The following is a 24,968-nucleotide window of genomic DNA, read 5'->3' as shown; positions in this document are numbered from 1 at the left end:
CGGCGACAACAGCAACTGATGACGAGCTAAAAAAGGAGTAAAAGGACCCAAACATAAACCAGAAAATGTGTGCGTGTGTGTAGAGGTAAGTTGCAAAAGTAGAAAGAGACGACATTCGTGTATTTTCACCCAGAAGTTTATGCACTTAATTAAGCCCCAGCTACTATACAGCATACACTCGAGAAAGGTTCACTGACATAAATCAACACAAAGGTGTGCTCAATCATACAAAAAGTAAATTAACCATGCACATGATTTAAAAAGTACATTTTACTGCAGTTTTTACGAGGAGAAACTAAGAAGATTATGGTTGAAAATATATTCTCTACTTATTGATTTAAGAATACCTTTTGAACTTAGATAATTAATTAATTATTGATTGCGATTTTTAAGTTGAACCCTTAATAATTTGCTTCCAGTATTGCATTTTTTAAACCAAGTAGTAAAATGTAATTCAATCGATTTTTACTGTGCATATAGAATAGAAGTAGACACAACAACTATGTTGAGTGGGACGCAGATAGAGGTCCTCGAGTACATCCGCCTTAAGGTCCCTGGAACAAAGTTTGCCAACGAAATGGTGGGCGTAAAATGTGTCGCAGAATTACTCAAAACTCGAACTCAACTTTTCACCCACACACATGCATGGCGAGGAAAGGATGTGGAAAGTGCGGTGAACTTGTACCCACAGCTGTGACTTTGAAAATACATTCAATCATTTTCTGAAACTTTTCCCGGATACGTATTTTATTTATAGTTTTCAGCGGAGAGAACGGCCATATTCTTTCTCCCAACTAATCCAATTAAATTTATATTTATCAATCAACCATGCACAATTTATGCCTTGTTTACTTCAAAATAAGGTTAACAGTCTAATTTGCTTAATGGTCCCAGGTCACGATGCGTTTCACGTCTAATTAATACAACCAATTGGTATAATTTTTGTGGCTGTCAGCATTAAATTAATTTCATATTTAGCAAATAATATTTCTCGTGTAAAATAAAATGCCCATTGCAAGTGTCACACCCAGCGGAGCTAACAAAAACAAAATTGGCTTTATAATGCAATAATATGAAGTAATTAGCAGGTTAAGAGAATTGAAAATTAAGCAAATACAAAACTGCAATACAATGTAAAGCAGTCAACAAATTTTATTTTAAGAAAAGCATACTAGTTTTCTTGTCGGTATATTTAATTTAAATATATATATTATTTATTAATAATTATTAGTAATTAAAATAAATACATTTACAATAAGTATGTGACTTTTAGCACCAAATATGTTCTTATTGTTACTTAGACCACTGAAAAAAATAAGCTTGTATATATTTTGTTTTGACGTGAAGCACGCCAATGAAGTTACCCATCGTTGTGATTAAAACGTAATCCAATTCGAAACTCCGAAATTCAGTATGCACTTTATTAGATTTGCTCGCTCAGCGTTTTGCTTATGAAATCCCCCATTGCTGATTAGAGAAAGCGAATCTCACGTACGGCGCATTCGCCTTGACCCCCCTGTGAATGTGGTGTTCCTGCCAGTGATATTATTTTCTTATTCTTATATAAATCCATTTGAAATGCAACTTTTGCGCTAACGCATAAATCTTCAGAACAAATTGCAAACATGGTGGGCAGGGGCTGGAATGGCCTGAAAAGAAGGCAGCAAAGCGTAGCTGCGAAGCAGTCGAAGCATGTGTTGTGCCACTCCATATATACATATACATACAGATGTGTACTATATAAAAGTGTGTATCCAGATGCTTGTTTGTATATATATTGTCGCAACATCAGTCAGGATTAGTTGTAGAACTTTACCAGTACGACTAGTGGCCCCATCTTGTTTGCCATGCTGTAACCGTCACGCAGAACGCTCCAACATGCTGCCAGTTGTACCGCCCATAACCCATAGCCCAGCGCTCTCACTCACCTCCCACTTTCTACTCAAAACAGCCACCCAACCACCCAACCAACCCTCCACCCAGCAGCTGCTGGTAGCCTTGTCCTTGTGTTGTGTCTTGTCTTGTTGAAGTTTTCTGCACTGACGTTGTTGTAACTGGCTTTGGCTGTTTGTCTTGTCTATTCCATCGGAATGTGTGCCGGGGAAGTTGCTCCCATTTTGTTTGCTTAACTCATTGCCGTTGAAAAGGCCATAGAAATTAGTTAGGTAATTGCGCCGAAAGCTCCACTAAATGTAAAATTGAAATGTTTCATAAAAGCATAATTCAAAGACATTCGTAATTATTATATATTCTCCACAGTACTTAAAACCTGAAATCAAAATGCACTTGTACTAATTTACGCAATGCACTTGTACTAAAAAACAATGACCTGTTACAAATCCAAGTGTATCCTTTTATTCTAGAACTAACGGATATACCAACGATAAATGTAAAGTGCAAGTGCAAGTGCAACTTTTCTGTTTAACTGCGATTCACGCCTAAAAACCATTCATCAGGCAGCGATTAATATTTAAGAGAAATCAGAACGTCTCACTATATGTTTTATTGGAATATCACTCTTTTGCAGCCAGTTTGCATTGCACAAGTAACGAGAACAGATCTTTCTATTTTCTGCCTGCTCCTGGCTGTATATAATTCAGATGCTATTCCTTGCTGGAATTCCAAGGAAAACACCTGTGTGGCTCGGCATCTCTGCAGGATCGGCGCAGAAGCAGAACGCCCCGTCATTCAGTTCCGGGATCTAAGCATGGCCTACTGGGAATGTCCTCCTGCAACAATCTGCTGTCGCAAATCGAAAGTGGTAATAGATGTAACATTCATAAAGGTAAACTGGTATTAATAAATAACCGAACGCATTTGAAGGTTCCGATCATCGATCTATCGCGTCCACTTCAATGTGGCCACGTTAACAGTCTAGAGCTGAGCTCCACGATGAAGAGACATCAATACACAGCCCGAGAGGCGGAAGTGCCATGAATGGTGGCTCTTCTGGATGCTAGAACTCTTGAATATTGGGCTGGCGGCTCCCTAATTGCTCCAGATGTTGTGCTAACAGCGGCTTTTGTCACTGAAGAACTAAACGAATACCAGCTGATTGTAAGGGCTGGCGAATGGGATTTGCTAACCAAACAAGAGCAAGGGGAACATAAGGATGTTTCCATCAGGAAGATTGTGCGACACTATGGCTTCAATCGGACAAATGGAGCCAACAATGTGGCCCTGTTATTTCTCAAAAAGCCGCTGGAGCTAACCCACCATATAAACCTCATTTGCCTGCCGCCACCGAATCGCAACTTTATCTATAACCGTTGCATTGTCAGTAACTGGGGTAAGAAGAACTTCGAGGACATGGCTTACATGAATGTTCAGAAGAAAATTGATGTGCCCTTGGTGGACAGATCTAGGTGCCAGCGACAACTTCAAGGAATCTTCGGCAAGAACTTCTATCTCGACCGCAGTCTGATGTGTGCCGGCGGTGAGATTGGCAAGGATGCGTGCAAAGGCGACGGAGGTTCCCCACTGGCCTGTCCCCTCCAAAGCGATCCAAATCGATATGAACAGGTGGGCATCGTCAACTATGGATTAGGATGTGGCACAACTATTCCTGCTGTGTACACTGATGTCTCAAAAATGCGGACGTGGATTGACTACCAGATCCGAGAAAACTCAAACGCTTATCAACCACAAAATGCAGATGATGGAGGCAAACTAAGAAAAGAATACTTTAGAAACTTATAATAGAATTTCGATTCTAAATAAAAGCAAATATTTATTCCTTAATTAGAATAGTGATCCTATTAAAAGGAAATATAAGCTTGCCTTATTTAAAAATACGTGTATTTCTAAAACGTTTATTCGTTAGCATTTAATCCCAATATCAACCAGCGTGGGATGCTGGGCATTAATTAGCTAATACAGCTAGTTCATATAACAAGCAGCGTTCATCCTGCTACTTTCGGCTAATTGTGGACTTGGGCGGGTCGTTTCATTGATTTATGGCTGCTAATTTCAACGCATGGCGCTCAAAGTATTAAATAATAAACTCTATTCCTGCAGGAGGCTCTCGATCCCGCTGTTTTCCGAGTCCCCGCCATAACTCCACCCACAATATCATCTTCATCGGGCTCCTGCTGAGCTGCAGTGTTGCTCGAGGTGAGGCGCCATGCAATATGAGACCATAGGAAAGGGCTCCCTTTCTGGTCGCCCGGCAGACTTTACAAGTGTTTCCCTCGATTTTATGGGCCAGCTCGGAACTTGGGCGGGACTTTCCCCGTTCCCACTGGCCGTGTAATGAAATTAAGGGCGTAATGCAATACAGCTGGCAAAGTTTTTGCAGCGGTTATTTCCATGGGTTCTCGTTACTGTTTGCTCTTTTGCCCGCCAGTAGCCGTCGTCGCTTCTCCAGACAGGCATTAAATTTAATTAATATCTTCCGTTTTTTAACAGACTGCGGTCTTCAAAAAATTTGATACCGTTCGCTGTTGTTTCTTGTTTTGTGTGATGAAATTTTTCTGGGGCATCTCTATCTCATCTCTTTCTTTGCGGACTTTTGGAAATATTTTTGGCAAGCCTTTTAAATATTATAAGCCCCTTTTTTTAATCATAAGATTGGCAGGTACCTGAATTACAACTTTCTATTATATTTTTTTCTGTTTAAATACACTTTTACATATTTGAAAAACTCGATTTAAATTACATAAAATTTCGAATTGCGAGAATAAAACTACGATAAATACTTTTTTAATATTTGTAATATAAAAGTCAAATTTTATTATACTTTGAACATTTAAAAACCCAATCAATTGGGCCTTGCTTTTTGATTCAGAATAATTTGACGTGACTGTCACAATTTCGTTTCTTAATTCAGTGTAACTTTTACATTGCTAGCAAACGGTCGTTTCGAGTTTTATAAGTTAAAATAAGTTAAATAAGTTGAAGTAAAATGAGTACAAAAAAGAATTTTATTCCACCAAACAATTCAGCCACTACGGCAACGGCTCGCAAAATCCCCGAAGAGTCTCTATCAATCACTGACCAGCCGGGGGCAACATCAACGCCAACTCATATGACACGCAAACAGCCAAGGCTTTTATCTCTCCAGTTGGATTCTGCATTGTCATTGTCATTGGTGGATCGAGTTCCGCAAACATTCGGGGATATTCGAGGACGAAAGGGTATTCGTGCAAACAGTCCGCGAAAAACTAATCTCTTAAGAACTAGAGCCCGGTATATACTGAATACAACAGAGCGTGTTCCCCCAAGTATAATTCATGGTAGGAATTCTGCTAAGCCACAGATGAGCTGCGGTCATATGAAGACTACGGAAAAAACTTCGGCGAAGATTTTCGAAGAGTCCACAGACACTCAAAACTATACACCCAAAATTACGCCAAAAATGACGCAAAAAACGAGGATGATGCAAAATGTTCCAGCTATAAAATCACCAATAAAATCAACAACGTCCTCATCAATAATAAAGCCGAAAACTTCAGCAGAGTCCAAATTGAAATCTCCAACGAAATTATCAATGATGTCAACGAATTCGCCAAATCAGTCGATTAAGTCAAAAAAAAATACTCCTGATGCCCATTTCTTTGGAGAAGTAACCAAAAAGCAAAATGCCACTGAAGAAGATATTTCGGAACCGCCTTCAAAACAGCCTCGTCTACATATTTTGCAAGTCAATTTGGGGTCCCCATTCGCCATGACGCACAGCAAGAAACTTAAAGTAATTGCAGTTGATTTCAATGATGAAAATCAGGAAGCAAAAGAAGCACCTACTGACCATTTAAGCCAAATCAACACAAGTGAGGAAATCACCGATTCTTAACAAGTTGGGATAGCAAAATCGGAAGGTTATCGAAGCTTTACTAAAAACAAATATGATTTGAAGCGAAACAAATTTTGTTTAAGGAAGTAAATATCAATAGTACACGATCGTTGTTCCTGGATGTTTTTAAATAAAGATTATTATGGATATAGTCGTATTCATGTCTTGACTTTGCTTTGATTATTGATGTCAAATTGAATCAATCATACGCACTGTGTACCCAATGCAGACATCATTTAACATAAACGGAACTCCGATTGATACACAGAAGGTAAAAATATCGATAGTACACGACCGTTCCTAATGGATATTTCTAAATAAAGATTATCAATGCGATGCAGCAGGCCTTAACAACTTATTCCTTTGCCGGGTTCTAGCACTAGCCTGATTGCATAATCTACACTTTTGCAGACAATAAAGTTCTTTCAGCGCACTTTGTAAGCTGGTAAAATGCACAGAAATGGCATTATCACGTTGCACACAGCTAATTTGCAAGCAAGGAGGAGGAGGTGGAGGTGGAATATAGCCATAGACGAGTACGCGGTACAAAAAGATCGGCCAAAGAGAAAAGAAAACTGAATTATATTTGCACAATAAACTTGGCAGCCGCCGTCTCTCTATATTATTATTCTGCCAGTTGTTTGTAGTTGTGTGTTCTCTTGTATCTGTGGGCAATAGTAATAAGATGCAAGCACACCAAGCATTCCTTTTACACAATTTTCCTTTACCACCCGCCGAATGACACTCAAGAAAATAATAGTCCTGGTTAATTATTAATAAAAGCATTTTTAGATGTATTTGATGTATTTTGTGCATGTTGATGATAGAAAAACGCGTTTAAATAATCAATTCCAAAAAGGTGGATATTTTAAAGTATTTTTGGTATGTAAGTACAGGAAATAAAACATTTCCCTAAGTGTGCAATGAAAATGCGGATAAAAAGGCGCAAGAACTGCGGTTCAATGGGAGAAACACTTTTGGGTTGGGATGGTTTGGTGCATATAAAGAAATTTGCATGGATTTTGAACGTAATAAGCGAAATGTGACTGCAAAATCCAATTTGTAATGAGAAAAGTAGTGCGAATTGTCTGTGTATCTGTGTGGCGCGGTAGCTACAAAAATATTGCAGCATATTTCTAGGCGTATTTATGGGTTGCGCTTAGTTTGCCGTCACATAGCATGATGGTTGTCGTGGGCCAAGAGGGGCGGAGAAGGCGAGGAGGCGTGACAGGGGCTGGGGACTGAGCGCGTGCTAAAATTATGCAATACAATTATGCGAACAGGCCTGCAACTCGGCGCTTGCATGTGTGCAGTTGTCTGTATGTGTGTGCTCTGCGCCTCGAAACGTGACTTGTTTTTGGTAGGCTTACGCTGGGGATCCCCCAATTTGTTTGCGGCTGCTTCGTGGTGTTTTTCCCCATTTTATGCTGGTCCTGGAACTACAAAGGGATTTGTTTTGAGAGCAATGGATAAGTTTGTGGACCGAAGTGCACAGCTGCACACTGGGAACGCAAAGTTTTTAAACCATTCCATAATATTTAAAGGCATATTTTAAAATAAAACCTTTTATAATTAGATATTTGGAGATTACATTACATTTCAACTAAAAATCAATCAAAATTGGCTCAAGCAAGTTTCCTGCTTTATAGAAGGGATATGAATTTGCATGATTCTATTCATTGTGCACAGACATTTAAATTTTGTCTCTCCATTTAAAAATAATTTCCTGCACGCGCTTGAAAGTATGCTATAATTCACACGTAGCACAAACAACTGGCCAGGACCTGCCGTTGCCAAAAAGAACGGGAAAAGGCCTTCCTGTTTACAATTCATAAGCAATTTCGGACTGGCGACAAGGCGAGTCCAGGCTCCCATGTTGGGAAATCAACCTCGGCACCACAAGATTTTTAATTATTTTGTTGCATTTTCATTTCAGCTCTGTGTATTGTTTTGCTTACCCAAATAAACAAGGTCCAATGGTCGCCTGTTTTTCATAGGGAAAAAGAATACGGTCATCTCGAGGATGGCAATGCTCGTTCCTTGACCGTGTATTCTCTGTTGTATAATTACAAAACGTGATTTTCTTTTTGTTTAGTTCTTCTTTATTTTTGGCAGACAACATTTCACGGTTTATGTTAATTTTTTGTCTGTGTTTCTTAGCTTAAATTATTGTGACCTCCTCAAATGGCCAGTTTTGGTTAATTTTTTTTTCAGAGGTCAGTGTATTGTCGCAGTTGGTAAGCTTCAGAGGTGTCATAAAATAAAAGTTCATAAATATTTACTGCACGTTTTATTAGTTGCTGCCATGTTGACGCCGTTGGCCCAACTCTGAGGTAACTTAAACACATTTAAATTCTATTCTCCTGATATTTTTTAAATATTTAATATACATAGCGCGCTGTTTTTGAAAAGAAATGTATTTGTAGAAAGCAAAAATTTAACATTGCTTAGTTATTTGGCTGGGAATCAAGTTTTAATATAGAATGTTTGCACTACTGTGATTTTTTATTTGTTTACTCTAGAACAGTAATGGAGTCGTTGCACAAACCATTCAAACACTCCGACTGTCAATAATTAATTTTAAATAATTGTATTATGTAACTAAACAAGTAAATTCCGTATATCAATTTGACTGAAATTTTGATGAAATGGACTAGACTGGATTCTAGACTGAATGTAGTCGTATTCGTCTGTTGACTTCGCATTGGTCATTGATGTCAAATTAAATCAATAGTACGCACTGTGTACCCAACGCAGACATCATTTAACATAAACGGAGCTCCGATTGATACACAGGAGGTGAAAATCAGACCCATTGAACCGCAAATGCGACGTCAAGCACTTTCATGCCACCGAAAATCTTTCAAAGTTAATTTTCAACACACGAGAAAACAGAGGAGTCAAGACAGCTACTCAGGAACGAGAAAATTGTACGACTTCAAAGCGTCAATAAGCAGACAAATATAGACGAACAGCGATGGGGGAGCGATGTTGGCCAGGTAAGCCGGGTGGGCGCGTCCAATGGAAATGGCCCGGCTGTCTGGCAAACAAGCTGACTGATAACGGAAGCTGGCAATGCTCGTGTTTACCTCTCGATATTTGCCGGCTGCCATGGAAAAGGATGTCCTCGCCACCTCGCCTTCTAGCGCCACCCACCCGTTCTCAGTCTGTCTCTGTCTGTTTGTCCTGTCGCAGGACGATAATGACGACAACGGAGGAAGGGACTGCTGGTGGAAAGAGGGAAAGGGGATACACCGCCCCTGGCCGCTGCTGATGTCACACATTCATGGTCATTTTGCTGAGTCAATCGTTTGAAAAATTTATGTTGCCTTCAAAAGCAAAATTTGCCATCACCGTCGTTTGATTCTCGGCATTGCACAGTGGTTCCCATTGTATGGGAAATGCGGCAAAAATACTTCTAGTTGAGGTAGACACTTGAAACTTATTTATATATGAAAAAATAGCCAGATCGGACCACAATATCATAAAGCTGTCATATGAACGATCAGTTTGAAAGTAAGCGTTAGTATGGAAAACTTTTTTGTTTTCAATTATTTTGCAACGAAAAAAATTCTACATAAGAAATGATATCCCTGGCTGTGTGCTCAGATTCTGTGCGGAAGCCTTCTGCAAGCTTCTACTGAAACTGTTTACCTTATCTTTGGAATCTTCACAATTCCCTCATATATGGAAGGAGTCCTTTGTGATTCCTCTTCACAAAAAAGGTAGAAAACTGGATGCAAGCAATTACAGAGGAGTCTCTAAATTGTCGACTATCCCAAAACTTTTCGAAAATGTTATCACTCCTCATTTGTCAACACGGTTTTATGAAACGCAGATCTACAACCACTAACCTCTTGGAGCTAACTTCTTTCGTAATACAGGGTTTCAAAAATAATCTTCAAACAGATGTCATCTAGACTGATTTTAGTAAAGCATTTGACACTGTTAATCATTACCTTCTAATAAGAAAACTTGATCTTATAGGTTTCCCTGTTGTGGACGCCGAAAAATGAATATACGCACTATATCTTTTAAATAATCTCACAATTCCTTTATTCAACTTTACTCTTCAAGCGCACGCCACCGAATGACGCGTCTCGCCTATTCCTCTTTTTTCTATGCTCTCTCAAGTGTGTATGCGTTTTTCAGTGAGCTATGTATACATTCTTATCTCTTAATGCTAGCTTATAAGTAAGAGCGAGATCACAATAATATTCTTATTCCTAACGGGGATATGATCTGCCACTATGGGCTTCATACCTAAAACTATGCTATTACATGGTACAGTGGGCCTTATGAGTGTTCATCCTACCACAACTCGGCCGTCCTGACTAGCTGATCCCCTGATCATGGTTTACATTGATTGCTTAGTTGTATGATGAATTCTTTTACCTTATTTATACATATTTACATACTATATTAATCTGTTATTATATTGTTATTATTGTTTAATTGTGTCTTCGTTTATTTTTCTTGTTGCCTATCCAATGCTTAATATTTTGGATGCTCCAGACACCTTGGTATGGGTTACGAGATATCTGAAAACCTTCTACGTCTTTTAACAAGAATCTGTCGTTTCTTAATACTTTAGATATCACATATGGGCCTTTACACTTTGGAATCAATTTTCTAGAGATGCCTGCTGTACTGTCGAAATTTTTTACCATCACATAATCTCCTTTTTTGTATTCTGATGGCTGTCTTGCGGTCTTGTCATAATGTGTTTTATTATACGCTTGAGCCTTTTTTTGATTATTCTCAACTTCGCTTCTAATTTTTGCCAAATCCCTATCTTCTTCAGTATTTTCTAATTCCTCTAGTTTTTCTCTTAATTCGTCTACTATTTTTCCTCTTTGCTCTAACCCAAAAAGAACTCTGCTTGGAGTTTGCTTGATGCTGCGGTGCTGTGTATTATTTAAGACGTGCTCAACTTTATCTATTACTGTATCCCAATATATGCCTTTCTCTGGCTGTACCAGTTTCGCTATCATTGGACCTAGGCTTCTATTGACTCTTTCAACCTGTCCGTTTGCTTGGGGTGAACCAGTCGCAATCTTCATATGCTTAACATCGAACTCTAAGATAAAGTCATCAAATTCCTTGGATGTAAAACAACTTCCCCTATCTGAAATGATGCATTTAGGCTTGCTGTATGCTCTAAAATAGTCCTTCAGGGCTGTAATGACTTCCTTTGTATTAGTGGTTTTTGTGGCGTATAAACGTACGAACTTCGTGAAACCATCGATGACAACAAAAATATGTTTTTTGGATCTGCCTGAGTCGACTGGGCCGTAATGATCGATATGTATTAGTTCAAACGGTTTGCTGCCCTTCGGAATGCAGTGTAGAAATCCTTCCTTGCCTGTCTTAGGGGAGAACGCAACACATTTTAAACAATTTTCTATATGGCTCAAACATTTGTCTTTGGCATTGGGAAACCAATAAGATTTAGAAATAACATCTAACATTTTGTCTCTACCTATGTGTCCGATCTCATTGTGATATTTATATAGAATATGATCTTCCATGTCTGTGGGAACATAAAATAAAAGTCTGCCGTCGTTACACTTTCTATAAATTATTCCGTTTCTCATTTCGAACAACTTATGTTCATTTTTTTCCAGTAGTTTCTTGATTTCTTGAACTTTTTGATCCTTGCCTTGGCAGATTACTAAATTGTCTTCAAACGTATTTGATTCCACTATCAAAATATTCGTGCACCTACTAAGAGCATCAACATGCTGCATCCTTTTACCTTCTCTATGTATGAGCTCATAATCGTAGTTCTGGAGCTCTAACGCCCATCTAGCTATTCGCGGATTAAGTTCAATCTTGTTAAGCGTCAAAGTAAGAGAATTACAATCAGTTATAATTTTAAAGCGTTTTCCGTACAAATATATTCTAAATCTTCGCAGTGCGTGAATAATTGCCATTGTTTCCAATTCGAAACTGTGATATTTTGCCTCAGCGACTGTTGTTCGCTTTGAAAAATAAAATATTGGGTGTAATTTTCCATCCTCTTTTTTTTGACATAACACCGCACCGAAACCAAGAGCGCTTGCATCACAGTGCAGTTCTATTTCGTCTTTGAAATTATAAATTGCTAAGACCGGTGCCTGCACCAGCTTTTCCTTAAGAGTTGAGAAACAGCTCATTTCCTTTTCTCCAAATTTGAATTTTTCATTTTTTCTCAAAAGGTCATATAAAGGTTTCGCTAATGTTGAAAAATCTTTTATAAATCTACGGAAGTATGAACATAAGCCCAGAAAACTTTGAACGGCTTGTATTTTGTCTGGAACTGGAAAATGCTGTATGGCCTCTATTCCTTTGTCATCAGCCTTAATGCCTTCACCATTTATAATGAATCCTAAATATTTAATATTTGTCTGAAAGAACTCACATTTATCCATTCGTAATTCCAATTTATTTTGACCTAATCTGATGAACACTTCCTTTAAGGTTTCTAAATGCTCCTCCGAGTTCTTGCTGGCAATCATGATGTCGTCCATGTATACAATTACTTTGTTATCCCTTATAAGATCCTCGAAAATTTCGTTTACAAACCTTTGGAACACCGCCGATGCAGTTTTTAGGCCCATTGGCATTCTGAGAAATTCGAATTGCCCTAACGGTGTAACAAATGAGGTGTATTTAACTGATTCCTTATTAACGAATACATGAAAATAACCGTTTTTTAAATCAAGCTTCGAAAAAACTTTTTTGTTGACTAGCTTGTCTAAGAGGTCATCGATAAGCGGTATCGGATAATTGTCTTTAATTAACACTTTGTTCAGTTTTCTAAAGTCTATACATAGCCTTATGTCTCCTGTTTTCTTTTTGACTAAAACAATTGGTGAAGCATACTCTGATTTACTAGGTTGAATAATTCCCTCTTTTAAATAGTCATCTAATAGTTTTTGTAATTTTTCTTTTTCTGAGTAGGCAAGTCTTCTTGGGGCGCAGCTAAATGGTTTTGACGTTTCTAAACAAAGTTTTATTTCGCATTTGACTAAAGGCTCGGTAGGCTTATTAATGCTCAGGTAGTTGCGTTTAATAATCTCCTTTAACTGACTGTTTAAGGCTTGGTTATAGTTTTCGCCGCACATGAAGTTCATTTGCTCATCCTCTAAGTGATCAATGCTACAAATTTCTCTAACAGCTTCTTCATAACTGGGCATAACCGCAGCATAAAGTCCGGAATCCGTCGTGAAGTTGGCTAAAGGCATAACTGTTTCGATGATCGTTTTGCTACCTGCCTCGTTAACAGTTTGACTAACTATACTACTCGCTTCGTTGGCTGTTTTATTAACTGTCTTATTAACTGTTTCATTATCTATTTGACTAACTGTTTCATCAACCTCTTCGTTAACTGTCTCGCTAACTGTTTCACTAACTGTTTCACTAACTGTTTCACTAACAATATAACTGACTGTTTTACTGTTTGCTTTTCTATATTTTTTTCTATCGACTGGGTTGACCGTTATCCTTCCCAAGGCGTCTGGATCCAGTTTCAACTGGCACGCTTCCATGAAATTTCGCCCAAGAACTACATTATGACTCATAGACTCGTCTGGGACCACGTACAAATAAAAATAACATTTAATTTTTTCTTTTATAATGTAACATAAGATTTTTCCATGTATTGTCAGTTGGCTTTTATTCAGCCCGAAATAGGTTTCTGCAGCGGATTCTAAATTAATTTCCTTGGATACATTGCTTAATTTTGTAAATGATATTGGACTCCCTGTGTCTATGAGGCATTCTGTAATTAATGGGATTTTATAGCTATTCTGAAAAAAAATCTTGACAAGTCTTACATAATTGTTGATATTGGCGCTCTTGCGCTCCGCGCATTGTCCGACGAAGTGTCCAAATGCCCCACAGGCATAGCAGGATCCGGGCTCCCTCTTTGGCTTGAGACACTCCCTGGCGAAGTGCCCTTTGGAGTTGCAATTGGCACATCGTAAGTCCTTATTGGTTGCACCTCCTCCAGCAAGGCGCTTTGCTGAACCGCTCCCTGTTTTGTGCTTCGGCAGGCGGACTTCCGAGAAAGCCCGTAGAATTTGCATCGGCTCGGAGAAACACTGTATGCGCGCCTGGTTGCGCAACGCTGGTGCTGGGATTCCCTCAATGATGTTTTCCAGGAGCTCCTCTAGATCGATGTTGATGTCGTTGGCCAGCATCACCTTGTCCTCGAAGTAAACAGCAAATTTCTCATCCGGATGCCATTCGCGTTTTTGAAATGCATTCCTCAGTTCCCCTTTTGACATCTTGACCTCGAATGTCAAGATTAACTGTTCGCACAGCTGGTCGGTAGATTCTAGGATGCGTGTGGCGCTTGCGTGCAGCCAGCGCTGTGCGTCTCCTTTTAGTTTGGCAATTAGCAGCATGTGCATGCATCCGTCGTCCAAATTGTAAATTTTTCCGATGTTCTGAAACTGCGTGACCCAGTTGCGCGCACATAAGCTGCCGTCAAACTCCATCGTTACCTCTTTAGCCAAGGCAAGGGATGTTGCAGGAGATTCCAGAAGCTTGTTTACAATTCGACTCTGGTGCTGAACAACACTACCAGCGGTTTCTTTTCCAACACTGGTATGTCCCATATCGATGTTGTCGGCAGCGGTAGTCACCTTGGTGCTGTTAACCTTGGCGTCGATGCTGTAAACATTGGCGTCGGTGCTGTTAGCGCATATGTTAACATTGTCGCGGTCTCCGTTGCTGTTGTTCTCGATGACGTCATTGATCTGGCGAGCTTGAGCAGACTTGCTCTTGTTTGCGTCGTCGATATCCGCTTGGATCCTCTGCAGCACAGCCATGTTTGCCTCTATCTCGTCCCGAAGCTTTTTTAGAGTGGCTCTCTCTGTATCCACCAACGATAGCTGATCCAGGTCGAGGTTCTCCAAAGATTCTGACAGCAATGACTGCTCGTCGAACGGGATCGCGCGCGTGTCTCCACCCTGTGGCTCCTTCTGCTTTGGCCAGGCTGCAGCTCCATCCAATTCCTCCACCTCTTCTGTTGCTGATCCGTTATTTGGCGGTGAATCGCCACGCGTTTCTGGGGAAATGGCCTGCAGACGCACTATTAATTCCGCTTTTGTGCCGGAAGTCTGGCGTCCCAGAGCTTCCAACCACTTCTTTAGTTGGGTCACTGAGAATTCACTCCATATAATGTCAGGCATAGTGGGCAATGACCACTTCTGATGTTGTGGACGCCGAAAAATGAATATACGCACTATATCTTTTAAATAATCTCACAATTCCTTTATTCAACTTTACTCTTCAAGCGCACGCCACCGAATGACGCGTCTCGCCTATTCCTCTTTTTTCTATGCTCTCTCAAGTGTGTATGCGTTTTTCAGTGAGCTATGTATACATTCTTATCTCTTAATGCTAGCTTATAAGTAAGAGCGAGATCACAATAATATTCTTATTCCTAACGGGGATATGATCTGCCACTATGGGCTTCATACCTAAAACTATGCTATTACATGGTACAGTGGGCCTTATGAGTGTTCATCCTACCACACTGTTGATCTTCTAAATTGGATTTCAAGCTATCTTTAAAAATTCTTTATCTTCTATTCTCCGAGTCACATCCGGTGTCCCACCGGATAATAAAACGTTCGCGTGTACTTATGTACGCAGACGATGTTAAATTATGCCTCCAGTACAAGGACACTTCGTGCCATTTGGACTTACAATCCGATCTAGACCGATTTCAAATATGGTGCCGTGATAACATATTAGACTTAAATGGCTCCAAGTGTAAAGTTATGACCTTTTGTCGTGCCAACCCAATAAGCACGACTAACACGAGTTGATGACCCAAAACTAAAATTTTCTGACCATATTTCGTCTATTGTCAATAAGGCCAGGGGTGTGCTTGGTTTTATAAAAAGGTGGTCTCAGGAATTTGATGATCCTTACTTGACTAAAACCTTATTTATTTCGTTAGTCTGTCCGATTCTCGAGTACGGATCACCTGTTTGGAGTCCACAATACACAGTCCACTCGGACCGCATTGAATCCGGTCCAATAAAACTTCTTATTTTTTGCCCTACGGCGCCTAAATTGGGATGCAAACCGTATATTACCTCCTTATTCCAGTACACTACTTTTAATTAATTTACCGTCCCTAGCTAACCGTAGAACTATGCTTGGAACAGTCTTTATTTGTAAGCTTATTCGTGGGGATGTTGAGAGTCTCGACCAGATTAGTCGGCTTAACTTCTCGGTTCCAAGTAGATTCACTAGAAACTATATACCCCTTATCTTAAATCATTGTAGATCTAATTATGAGTTGCATGACCCTTACAGAGTTTTATGTTCTGACTATAATAGACTTTATCCTATTATCTGTAATCTTGACTCTCTGCCGCTATTAAAGCAATCGATTTTATCTTTTCTATTACATAATTAGATCCCCACTAACACTAATATTTAACATGGTTATTTTACATTAATTTCCTCGTTCCTGTTCTCTTTTTTATATCGCGTCTATATCTTCTCGCGAATCGAGCTGTACGATAAACGGCAGCGCCCCTCGGTCGGTTGGGCGGAAGGTGTGGCCGTGGGACCTGTGCGAAAAAAAAAAAAAAATTTTATATATATCCAGGGCGTTCTTAGCGAACATTGTATGCTTATCATATAGCTGCTATAGAAGCAATCAGTCGAAAATCGTGATTTTGTTAAAAAAAATATTTTGTTGTAAACAATATTGGATGAAAATTTTTTATTCATTTAAAAACAACAACCATAAAATAATTTTTTTGGTTATATACATTGATATACTTATATTTTAATTATTCAAAATTCTGTAGTAGGCTGCTCCTTCTACCCTCTTCCTTTACTCTTAGTCATACATTCCTAGTCATACATACCTAATTATACATAGCCAATCTAGTCATAAGCTTATACATTCATACACCCATCCTTACTATATACATACATACAAATATTATCGAGAAACTTATCGACTGATCGACTCGCCACTCTGCAGAGAGCGCGGCAGTCAGTCGCTGTTGAACCAAGCTAGAGTACAGATCGAAATAAAAGAGACAATTGAAATAGTATCCGAATGTTAACTTCTGTAAACGGCGGCTAAAATTCAAAAAAATATATAATACATTTATATGTGCATATGTACAAGGTGAAACGATATATAATTTAAAAAGATTGCTCAAGTAAATCAATGGCTGATTTTAAAAGCTTTGACTTTGGTTTGGATGGAAGTTTTCTTTGACAAGTGATAAATGGATCAGAGCTCAAGAGTACGGAACCGAATTCGGGACCAGTACGGGACAAGTACGGGACCAGTACGGGACCGAGTACGGACCGAATACCAGATGCTATTTTAAATTAGTACTTTAAGGCCTTATTACATATTGATACATACATAGTATAACTTATGCTTATGCTTGTCACATTCTATGTTATTTAACACCACCTTATAATCGCACCTAAAATAAACAGCTAAATGTATTTGCCAAGTTTAATAATCATGTTTAAATGATAATTAAGACTAAATCAGTTATTTTAGAATCAAGGGAAGTAAGTAAAGCCACGTAATGCATTTGGCTGATAAAAATACCATTGAATCATTGGCTCAGAAATAATACTTTTAAATTTTTCCATTGAAATTTCTTTAAGTATGTGCGAGTTTAGCCACTGTGCGACTGCGAGTCAGAGGGAGAAAGGTATAGAGCCGGAAAAGGGAAGGAGATAGTCAATAGATGCGGTTCATTTAACTTGACTGAATGTGCATCGCCTGCTAACCTGCCTCCATTCGCATTGTCTCCTTGGCAGTCTGGTCGGATCGGGTTTCAGCCTTTTCGACCATGGCCCAAACTCAATTCATGTTTATGAAGTGCTGATGTGTGTCTGATTTAATTGGAATTTGATGCACTTTTCAATGTATGCCGTTCAAGTCAGCAAAAGTGTTTCACTACACTTCAGTCATGTTTAACCACTTAATTATGACACTTGGGGGAAAACATTTGTTTTAAGTTGACTTGGACAAGGGATGCAAACATTTTTACCTGCAATTGCTGATTAGCTGGATGGGTTCGTATTTACAATTACAAGTGTCTTAAACAAATAATTAAACAGGAAAATGTAAAATTTAATTGCAATTTGACACGAAATTAGATTGTTAAAGTCAGTCTAGCCAGTTGATTAAAAATGAAAATGATTTTCTTGTATTTCCAACATCGTTAAAGTATTCAACAAATTAGGGCTCTGAATTCAACATTTCTTTATATTTTTCCTTGACTTTTCCTTTAATTTTTTAGTCCGCAGCACTTAAGATTTCCATTTCCTTGCCAGTCCAGACAATACCCGCCACCTCCATGAGTTCTCATCTTAATGCGCTTAAAGCTGGTCGCGGAATAGAAAAATATATAAATGTGGGCAGCCAAGTGTCAGCGACAGCTACGGGCGAAGAATAACCCAAAAGTTGGCCACAAAACAACAGACCCAACTATCCACAACCCTTCGTAGAATACACCCTCTAACTTAGTTACAAAAAATGTGCCGAGAAAGTAGGAGAGATGGTGAGAGAACGGGGGAGAAACGACGAGTAAAACTTAACAAGTTCACTTAGAAGAAATTAAGTTTTCAGCATTTATGTTAGGAAAACTGTAAAGAAAAACTTTCTTAATGAAGCGACGACAATGTGGTGAGCAATGAAGAAATGTGGGCAAAAAATCGCACTACTGAAAAAAACTACTGAAAATGAGGTCCCCCATCGAGTCAAGAAAAGAGCTAAAAAAGTTTAAAACTCATAACAATTTCATATTGGGTGAATTGTAAAATAATTTCATTTCATTTTAAATTAAATTTTAATTTATTTGGAGAACAATATTAGTGTGCCAAGCTCTCCCAACATAAAAAACGAAAAACGTACATTAGTCCAAATACATAGATTTAAATGATTTCTTAAAATATATATGTACATATAAACAAATTCGAATTAAAAACAGTCTTCACGGTTATCATAATAATTTAACATATTCGCACAGTCGATATAGTGGAGTCCAATGCAGGCCTTTTTTCGTGATTATATTCGTACTTGGCCATATATGACGTGCACGGTGAGTATAAATTTGTAAAGCCGCCTAAAACAGCTTCCACGAGAAAACCAAGCAGCGCCGAAATAAGAAAGAAGTTCATGCTGATTAATGTTTAATGTAGAGATTGTAGGTCACGACTGATCGGTTGCAAATAAAGCCTGCTTTTTATAGTCACTGCGCAAACGCTTACCAATTACTTCGAATTTAGCTAATATTATAAAAATATTTTGGCACTGACACATTCTGCGATAAAATGATGATAACAACGGTTCCTAAAAATCTCTGAATATTGCATTTTTGAGAAAAAACGAAATGGAATAAAAAACAAGTTTAATTGGATTTGAATGGACCGAATATATTATGAAGTTGCAATAGAAATAATCGAGAAATACAAAAGCATAACTTGTTTGGTATTGACGGTACTGTATCAAATACCTGCCGAAGAAACAGTCGGATAATTAATTAAAAATATTATAAATGAAAATAAATGTAAAGTAAGTGTAAAATTTATAATTTTTTTGCTAACAAGCTTTACATTGCACTATATATATATTTAAAACTTTTTCCTTAGCGCAATAGAAAAAATAACTTTCCTTCTGTTACACGTCCAATGTTTATTAATTATTTGCCAAGTGCTTTTGGATGGGGACCCATCAATCCATAGCACACCCAAAATTAACCTAATTTTTTACCCACTCAATGTTTGGGGAGTGCGAGAAAGAGGTCTGAGTTGAAAGGTTAGCCCACCGCCTTGTTTTCAAACTCTTGGCAATTTTTTACCTTCGTAACTCACACATACCGACCTGTGGACCTGGACCCCCGAGTGTATTTGTGAGAGAATCAGCCACAGTTGGAAAACTTCTCCAGTCGCTCCTTTTTGCTTTTGCAAAGCTGTTTTGGTTGCTTTTCCACTGCCGCCTCCTTTTCACGGGTAGAATTTACTCGCTTGAAGATAAATTATATAAGCATTTCCCAAAGGTTAACGTGATAAATTTCCGGCAGCGTAAGCAAAATATCCCACAGAAAAGAAGAAACCCAAAGTCTGGCTTCGATCTTGCGGCCGCCTTGCAGAAAAGGACTCGGCGCATATGTATGTGTGTGTGCGAGTGTGTCAGATAAATTGTTTATGTGTCTGTGGGGAAGCGATTAGTGTTAATGGGTTCCTCCCCTCAGTCCCCCAGCAACTTTCTTAAAAAATGTGTGATTTTTGGCTTTATTCTTTTTTTTTTTTTGTCTTTTTGTGCGGTATTCGATTCAAGTTTTCTTTTCAAACACTTGGGCTGTGCGCGTATAAGCAATCGATAAGTGCACGCAGACGGGTACAAAAAGACGATGGTGGGGGTGGGGCGGAGTAGCAGTTGGACAGTTGGATAGACAGTCATATGGGAACCAGTCGTACATCGGGATATATATTTTCAATTTCTTTTTCAGCAGAACGCACATAAAGTTTGCCCAGCAATGCTGCTGTCTGCTGTGCTGAGATTGCAGCCGGGCATGGATTGCCAGGACAACAGGCAGGACATTCCCAAAAGTGCCCTAGCCATTGTCATTGCATCGACTTTTGCTGCTGGAGTTTCATGTTTAAATGTCAATTTCTCAACGAGCCAAAGTGACCAACGAGCCACCGACATCCAGTTGTTGTTGCTTCTACTGCTCCAGATCCTTTTGCCGGCCAAGTCCGTTTTCGCCTGTCCTTGCGCATTTCGCAGGCCCATCCTATGGCATATATTTTTTAACGCCAGTACGTCGGTATGGTCGGAGTTATTTTTTCAATTACTTCATTGTTGATAGGGGGAGACGTGGAGACAGAATAAAGAAACTGGAATTGTGGTCAGCTTGCCCCTTCCATTGTTTACCCGACTAGATTAGTAGTCCAAGGTGTTGTGATTTGTTGGGCCAAGGACTTAGTTGGGCAAATATTTCAAACTTAGAGAAAAGAAAATTTGGTAAAATAGCTCGGGGACTCAACATTATTAAAGTCAATATAGAAAAGAAAAGAGCTTTAATAATAGTTTGGTCAGACGTTGTTTATGTGTAAGTTATTCATCATGAGAACAGTAATTAGGTACCCAATAGCGATAGAGCGTTACAGAGTTAATTTTAATAGCTAGTATTTAGATCAGTGCCAATTTGACCATCGAGTTAATATCACGACTCTCCGCAATCCATAAACATCGAACAATACTGGACAACCTAAACAACTCAATAAATCAACTGTCGACTGAGTAGCCTTTCCTGCCACCAAAAACAGGAAAAAAAATTGTAAAACAAAACACACAAATGTCAATCCTTTCTGCCTGCCGAACAAAGTGGGCAATTAGTCCTGGCACTGAATACTCCCAGAGAGGGCGGGGTCAAAGGCTTAGTGCTACTAATTTTCAATTTGCATGGCACCCAACCTACAAATGCCATCGATAGGCGGTTGATGGTGATCCCCACGACGACGATTACGTCGGGCAGCGAAATATAAATAAGTTTGGCAATTTAATTGAAATGGGTTGACAGGGCCGGGGGCCAAAAGCTCACGGAAACGACTATTTTGAATGAATTAAATGGCCGTCGAAAATCTTTATTTATAACAGCTGCGAGCTGCGAACTTTGCACCCCGCCAACTACACCTCCTGTTCACCACCGACAAAGATCCCCAGCTCTCTGTCTGCTGGCATCAGAAATATTAAATGAAACGGAGCAAATCCCATTGTCACCCGGTTTCGGCATTCGAAATTGGCAAATAATTGACAAGCTATTTGGGGCGTGTTGATTGGCAAAAACTAATGCCAGCAGGACGCTCTACTCTGGGAGACACAGGCGGCGGGAAATCGATAAACATTTGACTGATGGACATCGCCTGCAAGGGCCAGCCGAACAAAAGACACTGTGCAAAATCACAACATTTTTAATTCAATTATAGTCCATCTACTTATGGTTAAAGATTCCTTGCAGTCAAACTTGACTTTTAATAGAATAACAAATCAAATTAAAAACAAACAACTAAATAGCTGGAAAGATATTTTTTAAGGATGTATCAAATGCATTTCATGGTTTAATTTCGGAGGAATTTACATGAAACTGAAAATTCAGCATGAATTAAAATTTTTAATTTGTTTTAACAAATTTAAGAGCTCACTAGCTGGGTGACCGGTATTTGTTAGTAGATGGTTTCTACATAAAATCCCTATTAATATCTAATTTAATACTAATTTTTATTGTTAATAAAATATATTACAATATTATTCTCAGCACAAGATACCCAAATATAATGATACATCGTTTCAAAACCAATATTCCCGGCGAGATTTGTACTTAACAAAATAGAAAGCGTGACAACACCGGATGAAACAAAGTGACATTAAGCCATTTCAACGCAAACGGGATTTGCCCTACCCTTCTTTTTCCAGTTTCTTTGCTGGCTGATGGCTTTTTTGGCCAGATGTGCGTATGTGCGTACAATACATGAGTATATATATATATTCATATTAAATACATACTCGTATTGAGAGATAGATCTCTGCACCTCCTGCAGTTAAATCGGGCCAATCCGTCGGACACCACATGAAATACAGTCCATTGATGCTTTTCGTCTTGTTAAAATAATTGACAGGTGGCCGTGGTTTGGGCCAATCTCTAAGAGAGCCCACGGTCGGGGCATTAGTGCCATTTATGACAATGCCGGACAAATTGCGGGCCAGCAAATTGATTGGCCAGCTGTTCGTGAATAGGACTCTGTTGATAACGTTGTTAAATAAAATTAGAAGGGACATAGGGAAAATATACGAATGCTAGATGGTCTAAACTAAACAACTTTCTTTGCATAGATACGAAGAGAGATTTCTCCACTGCTATATCTTTAATTAAAAATAAATAATCGCAGCTATAAGCGAATAAATATATAATATAAATATTTACCTAAATGGTTCGACCAATCTAACAAAGTTAAGTTTTCACGACAGCGACATTAATTCTTAGACCAGAACGAACTCACCACAACATCGAAATCAAATGTTTTCATTGAATTTCATTCGAGACGTGGTCATGCAATTTTAATTAGTTGGCTAGCTATAAATTATTCTGAGCCACGTCGTTCGAGGGTCAAAATAATGGATTTTCTCTCTGCCTTTTGATTTTCTTCCCTTTCTATTTTCATTGTTATCTTGGTATATAGATTGAGCAGAAAATGAAATCGAACCAAGTTAAGTAGCTAAGCATTTTCGTTTCTATAGCATTGAGTCTTCTTTATCTAACCCGATAAAATCCGCAATCAATTATTTTTCCCATGGCTTAATTATTAAAATTTCAAGATACAGACCACCGAGAATTCTACCTATTGATAACTCAATTGTAATCTTTTCGGCAGTATAAATACATTAAGTTTAATAGAAAAATATGTTGATAGTAATTCATAACTATTTCATGTTTGCATTTCAATTTGTCCTCGAAATTCATTCAGCTAATACAATATTTTCAACTGGCAAAAGCCAAGCCGCAGACAGGAGAGGAAGAAAGTTTTAATTGACTTGCCCAATGTGGAATTGTTTTGTGTGTACCTGTTGTGTGCGAATGCCACAACTAACAACTCCAGAATCCGGGCTTCAGTCTGGAGCCAAGGAACACCCAAAATACCAAATTTCCCAGGCAGCTTTGCAGTTGCTGTGAGCGATATGAGAACACTGAACATAAAAAACATCAAAATATATTCGATTTTTTCAGAATTAATTCAATTGGCGCAACACTATAATTAGCTTATATCAAACTAAACTTAAAGATCAAACCATTAATTAATGTAACAAACAAATTAGCTTAATTTTTTAAATCATTTGTATATTTAAAATTTGTATCTCTATTTCCTTATTTTGACAGCATATATGACGGTGGAAATAGTTTATGTTTTTTGGCGAAGCGTAGCTGCGTTTCAGCAGCATGTGTGTAACTGGGCGTGTTTTATGCTTTTGCCCTGCGCCAACTTAAATGCTAACTTATGTTTAGATTTTACCCAATCCCGAGGAGCAGAAAAAAGACGATGCAGGATGTGGGGGGAATAGGGCCAAAACCAACTAAGCCGGCTGCCACATTGTTTGCCCGGTTGTATTTCGGGCTTTTTTGGCAACTGCAACTGCAACAACATCAGGGGCAACATCCGTTGCAGTTGCTGGAGCAGCAGCAGTCAAATTGCAAAAGTTTCTTGCTTTAAGCATAAAATATTTATGTCTGCATTTAGTTTAGTTTTTGGCTAGGTTTTTAGTTACTTTTTCAGTTTGAGGAAGATTTCTCTGTTGCAAGTTTGTCTGGCTGCAGTTTTATTAAAACGATTTCTGCCGGGTCAAAAAGTAGAACCCCAGGCGGCGGCAGACATGGCCTAACATGAAAAATGCCTTGATCTTAAGTAAATGGTTTGGAAGGTAATGATGGTGATGCCTTAATTGAAATTTCAATCAGTGTTAATTAAGGTGAATCGAAAATATCTAGACCAAATTTTCTGCAAACAAAGCGAGATGCATCCAAACGATTTGAATGGAGTATTAAAGTATTTATTGGAAATGTGTTTGTAATCGTCTTCTTTTAGTGAAATATATTGAAGTTTGTTAATTAATTTGAACTGGAAGTAATGTGCATAACTATTTCATTTAGGCACAGGACCGAAAATAAACTAAACTAAACTTTCCATGTTTTCTTTTGTCCTGGACCGACATAATAATTGAATCCAATGCGGTTAATTTATTACCATATAATGGTATAAGTCTGAATGTCAAAAACACTTGGATTTTAATTGATTTTCTTATTTAATCACTGTGTTTAGAAGGCATTTGCATTTTTGGATTTTAGATTGAATTAATACTTATCATATACCAAATTGTAATTTTTGTTCTCGTTTTTCATGCAATATTTAGTGAATTAGCACTAGGTGGTCGAAAAATGCTTTCACTAAAACGGGAATCAAGCTAAAGTCAATCTCGCACTTTCTTAAAGTATTCGCATACATATTATTGATATTTAGTTTATAACCAGTACGTGCCAATTATTCAACTCCGACTTTTTGAAACATATTAAAGGTTAACTAAAAGTTTATGAAAAAGAGCCGTCTTTTTACTGAATGCTAAAGAATTAAT

At 38.4% G+C, this 24,968-nt stretch overlaps 3 protein-coding genes across 3 annotated transcripts; 2 read left to right on the top strand and 1 right to left on the bottom strand.

The window, feature by feature from the left end:
* The first annotated feature begins 2,937 nt into the window (after window positions 1–2,937).
* On the top strand, window positions 2,938–3,699 carry LOC6613642 (phenoloxidase-activating factor 2). The gene has a single exon (XM_032715221.1). It carries the CDS (start codon window positions 2,938–2,940, stop codon window positions 3,697–3,699), a length of 762 nt encoding a protein of 253 aa, XP_032571112.1.
* Window positions 3,700–4,814: 1,115 nt separating this feature from the next.
* On the top strand, window positions 4,815–6,127 carry LOC6613641. The gene has a single exon (XM_002038075.2). It carries the CDS (start codon window positions 4,904–4,906, stop codon window positions 5,789–5,791), a length of 888 nt encoding a protein of 295 aa, XP_002038111.1. The 5' UTR covers window positions 4,815–4,903; the 3' UTR covers window positions 5,792–6,127.
* A 7,248-nt stretch (window positions 6,128–13,375) lies between these two features.
* Window positions 13,376–15,239, bottom strand: LOC116802335. Its single transcript, XM_032726638.1, has 2 exons — window positions 13,612–15,239; window positions 13,376–13,556 (listed from the first exon to the last, which is right to left on the bottom strand). The coding sequence occupies exons 1-2, from the start codon at window positions 14,971–14,973 to the stop codon at window positions 13,545–13,547; spliced, it is 1,374 nt and encodes a 457-aa protein (XP_032582529.1). The 5' UTR covers window positions 14,974–15,239; the 3' UTR covers window positions 13,376–13,544.
* Window positions 15,240–24,968: the final 9,729 nt, after the last annotated feature.

Source organism: Drosophila sechellia, chromosome 2L (genome assembly GCF_004382195.2).
Source record: "Drosophila sechellia strain sech25 chromosome 2L, ASM438219v1, whole genome shotgun sequence".
Lineage (NCBI taxonomy): Eukaryota > Metazoa > Arthropoda > Insecta > Diptera > Drosophilidae > Drosophila > Drosophila sechellia.
This window is presented reverse-complemented; position numbering and strand designations above follow the sequence as displayed.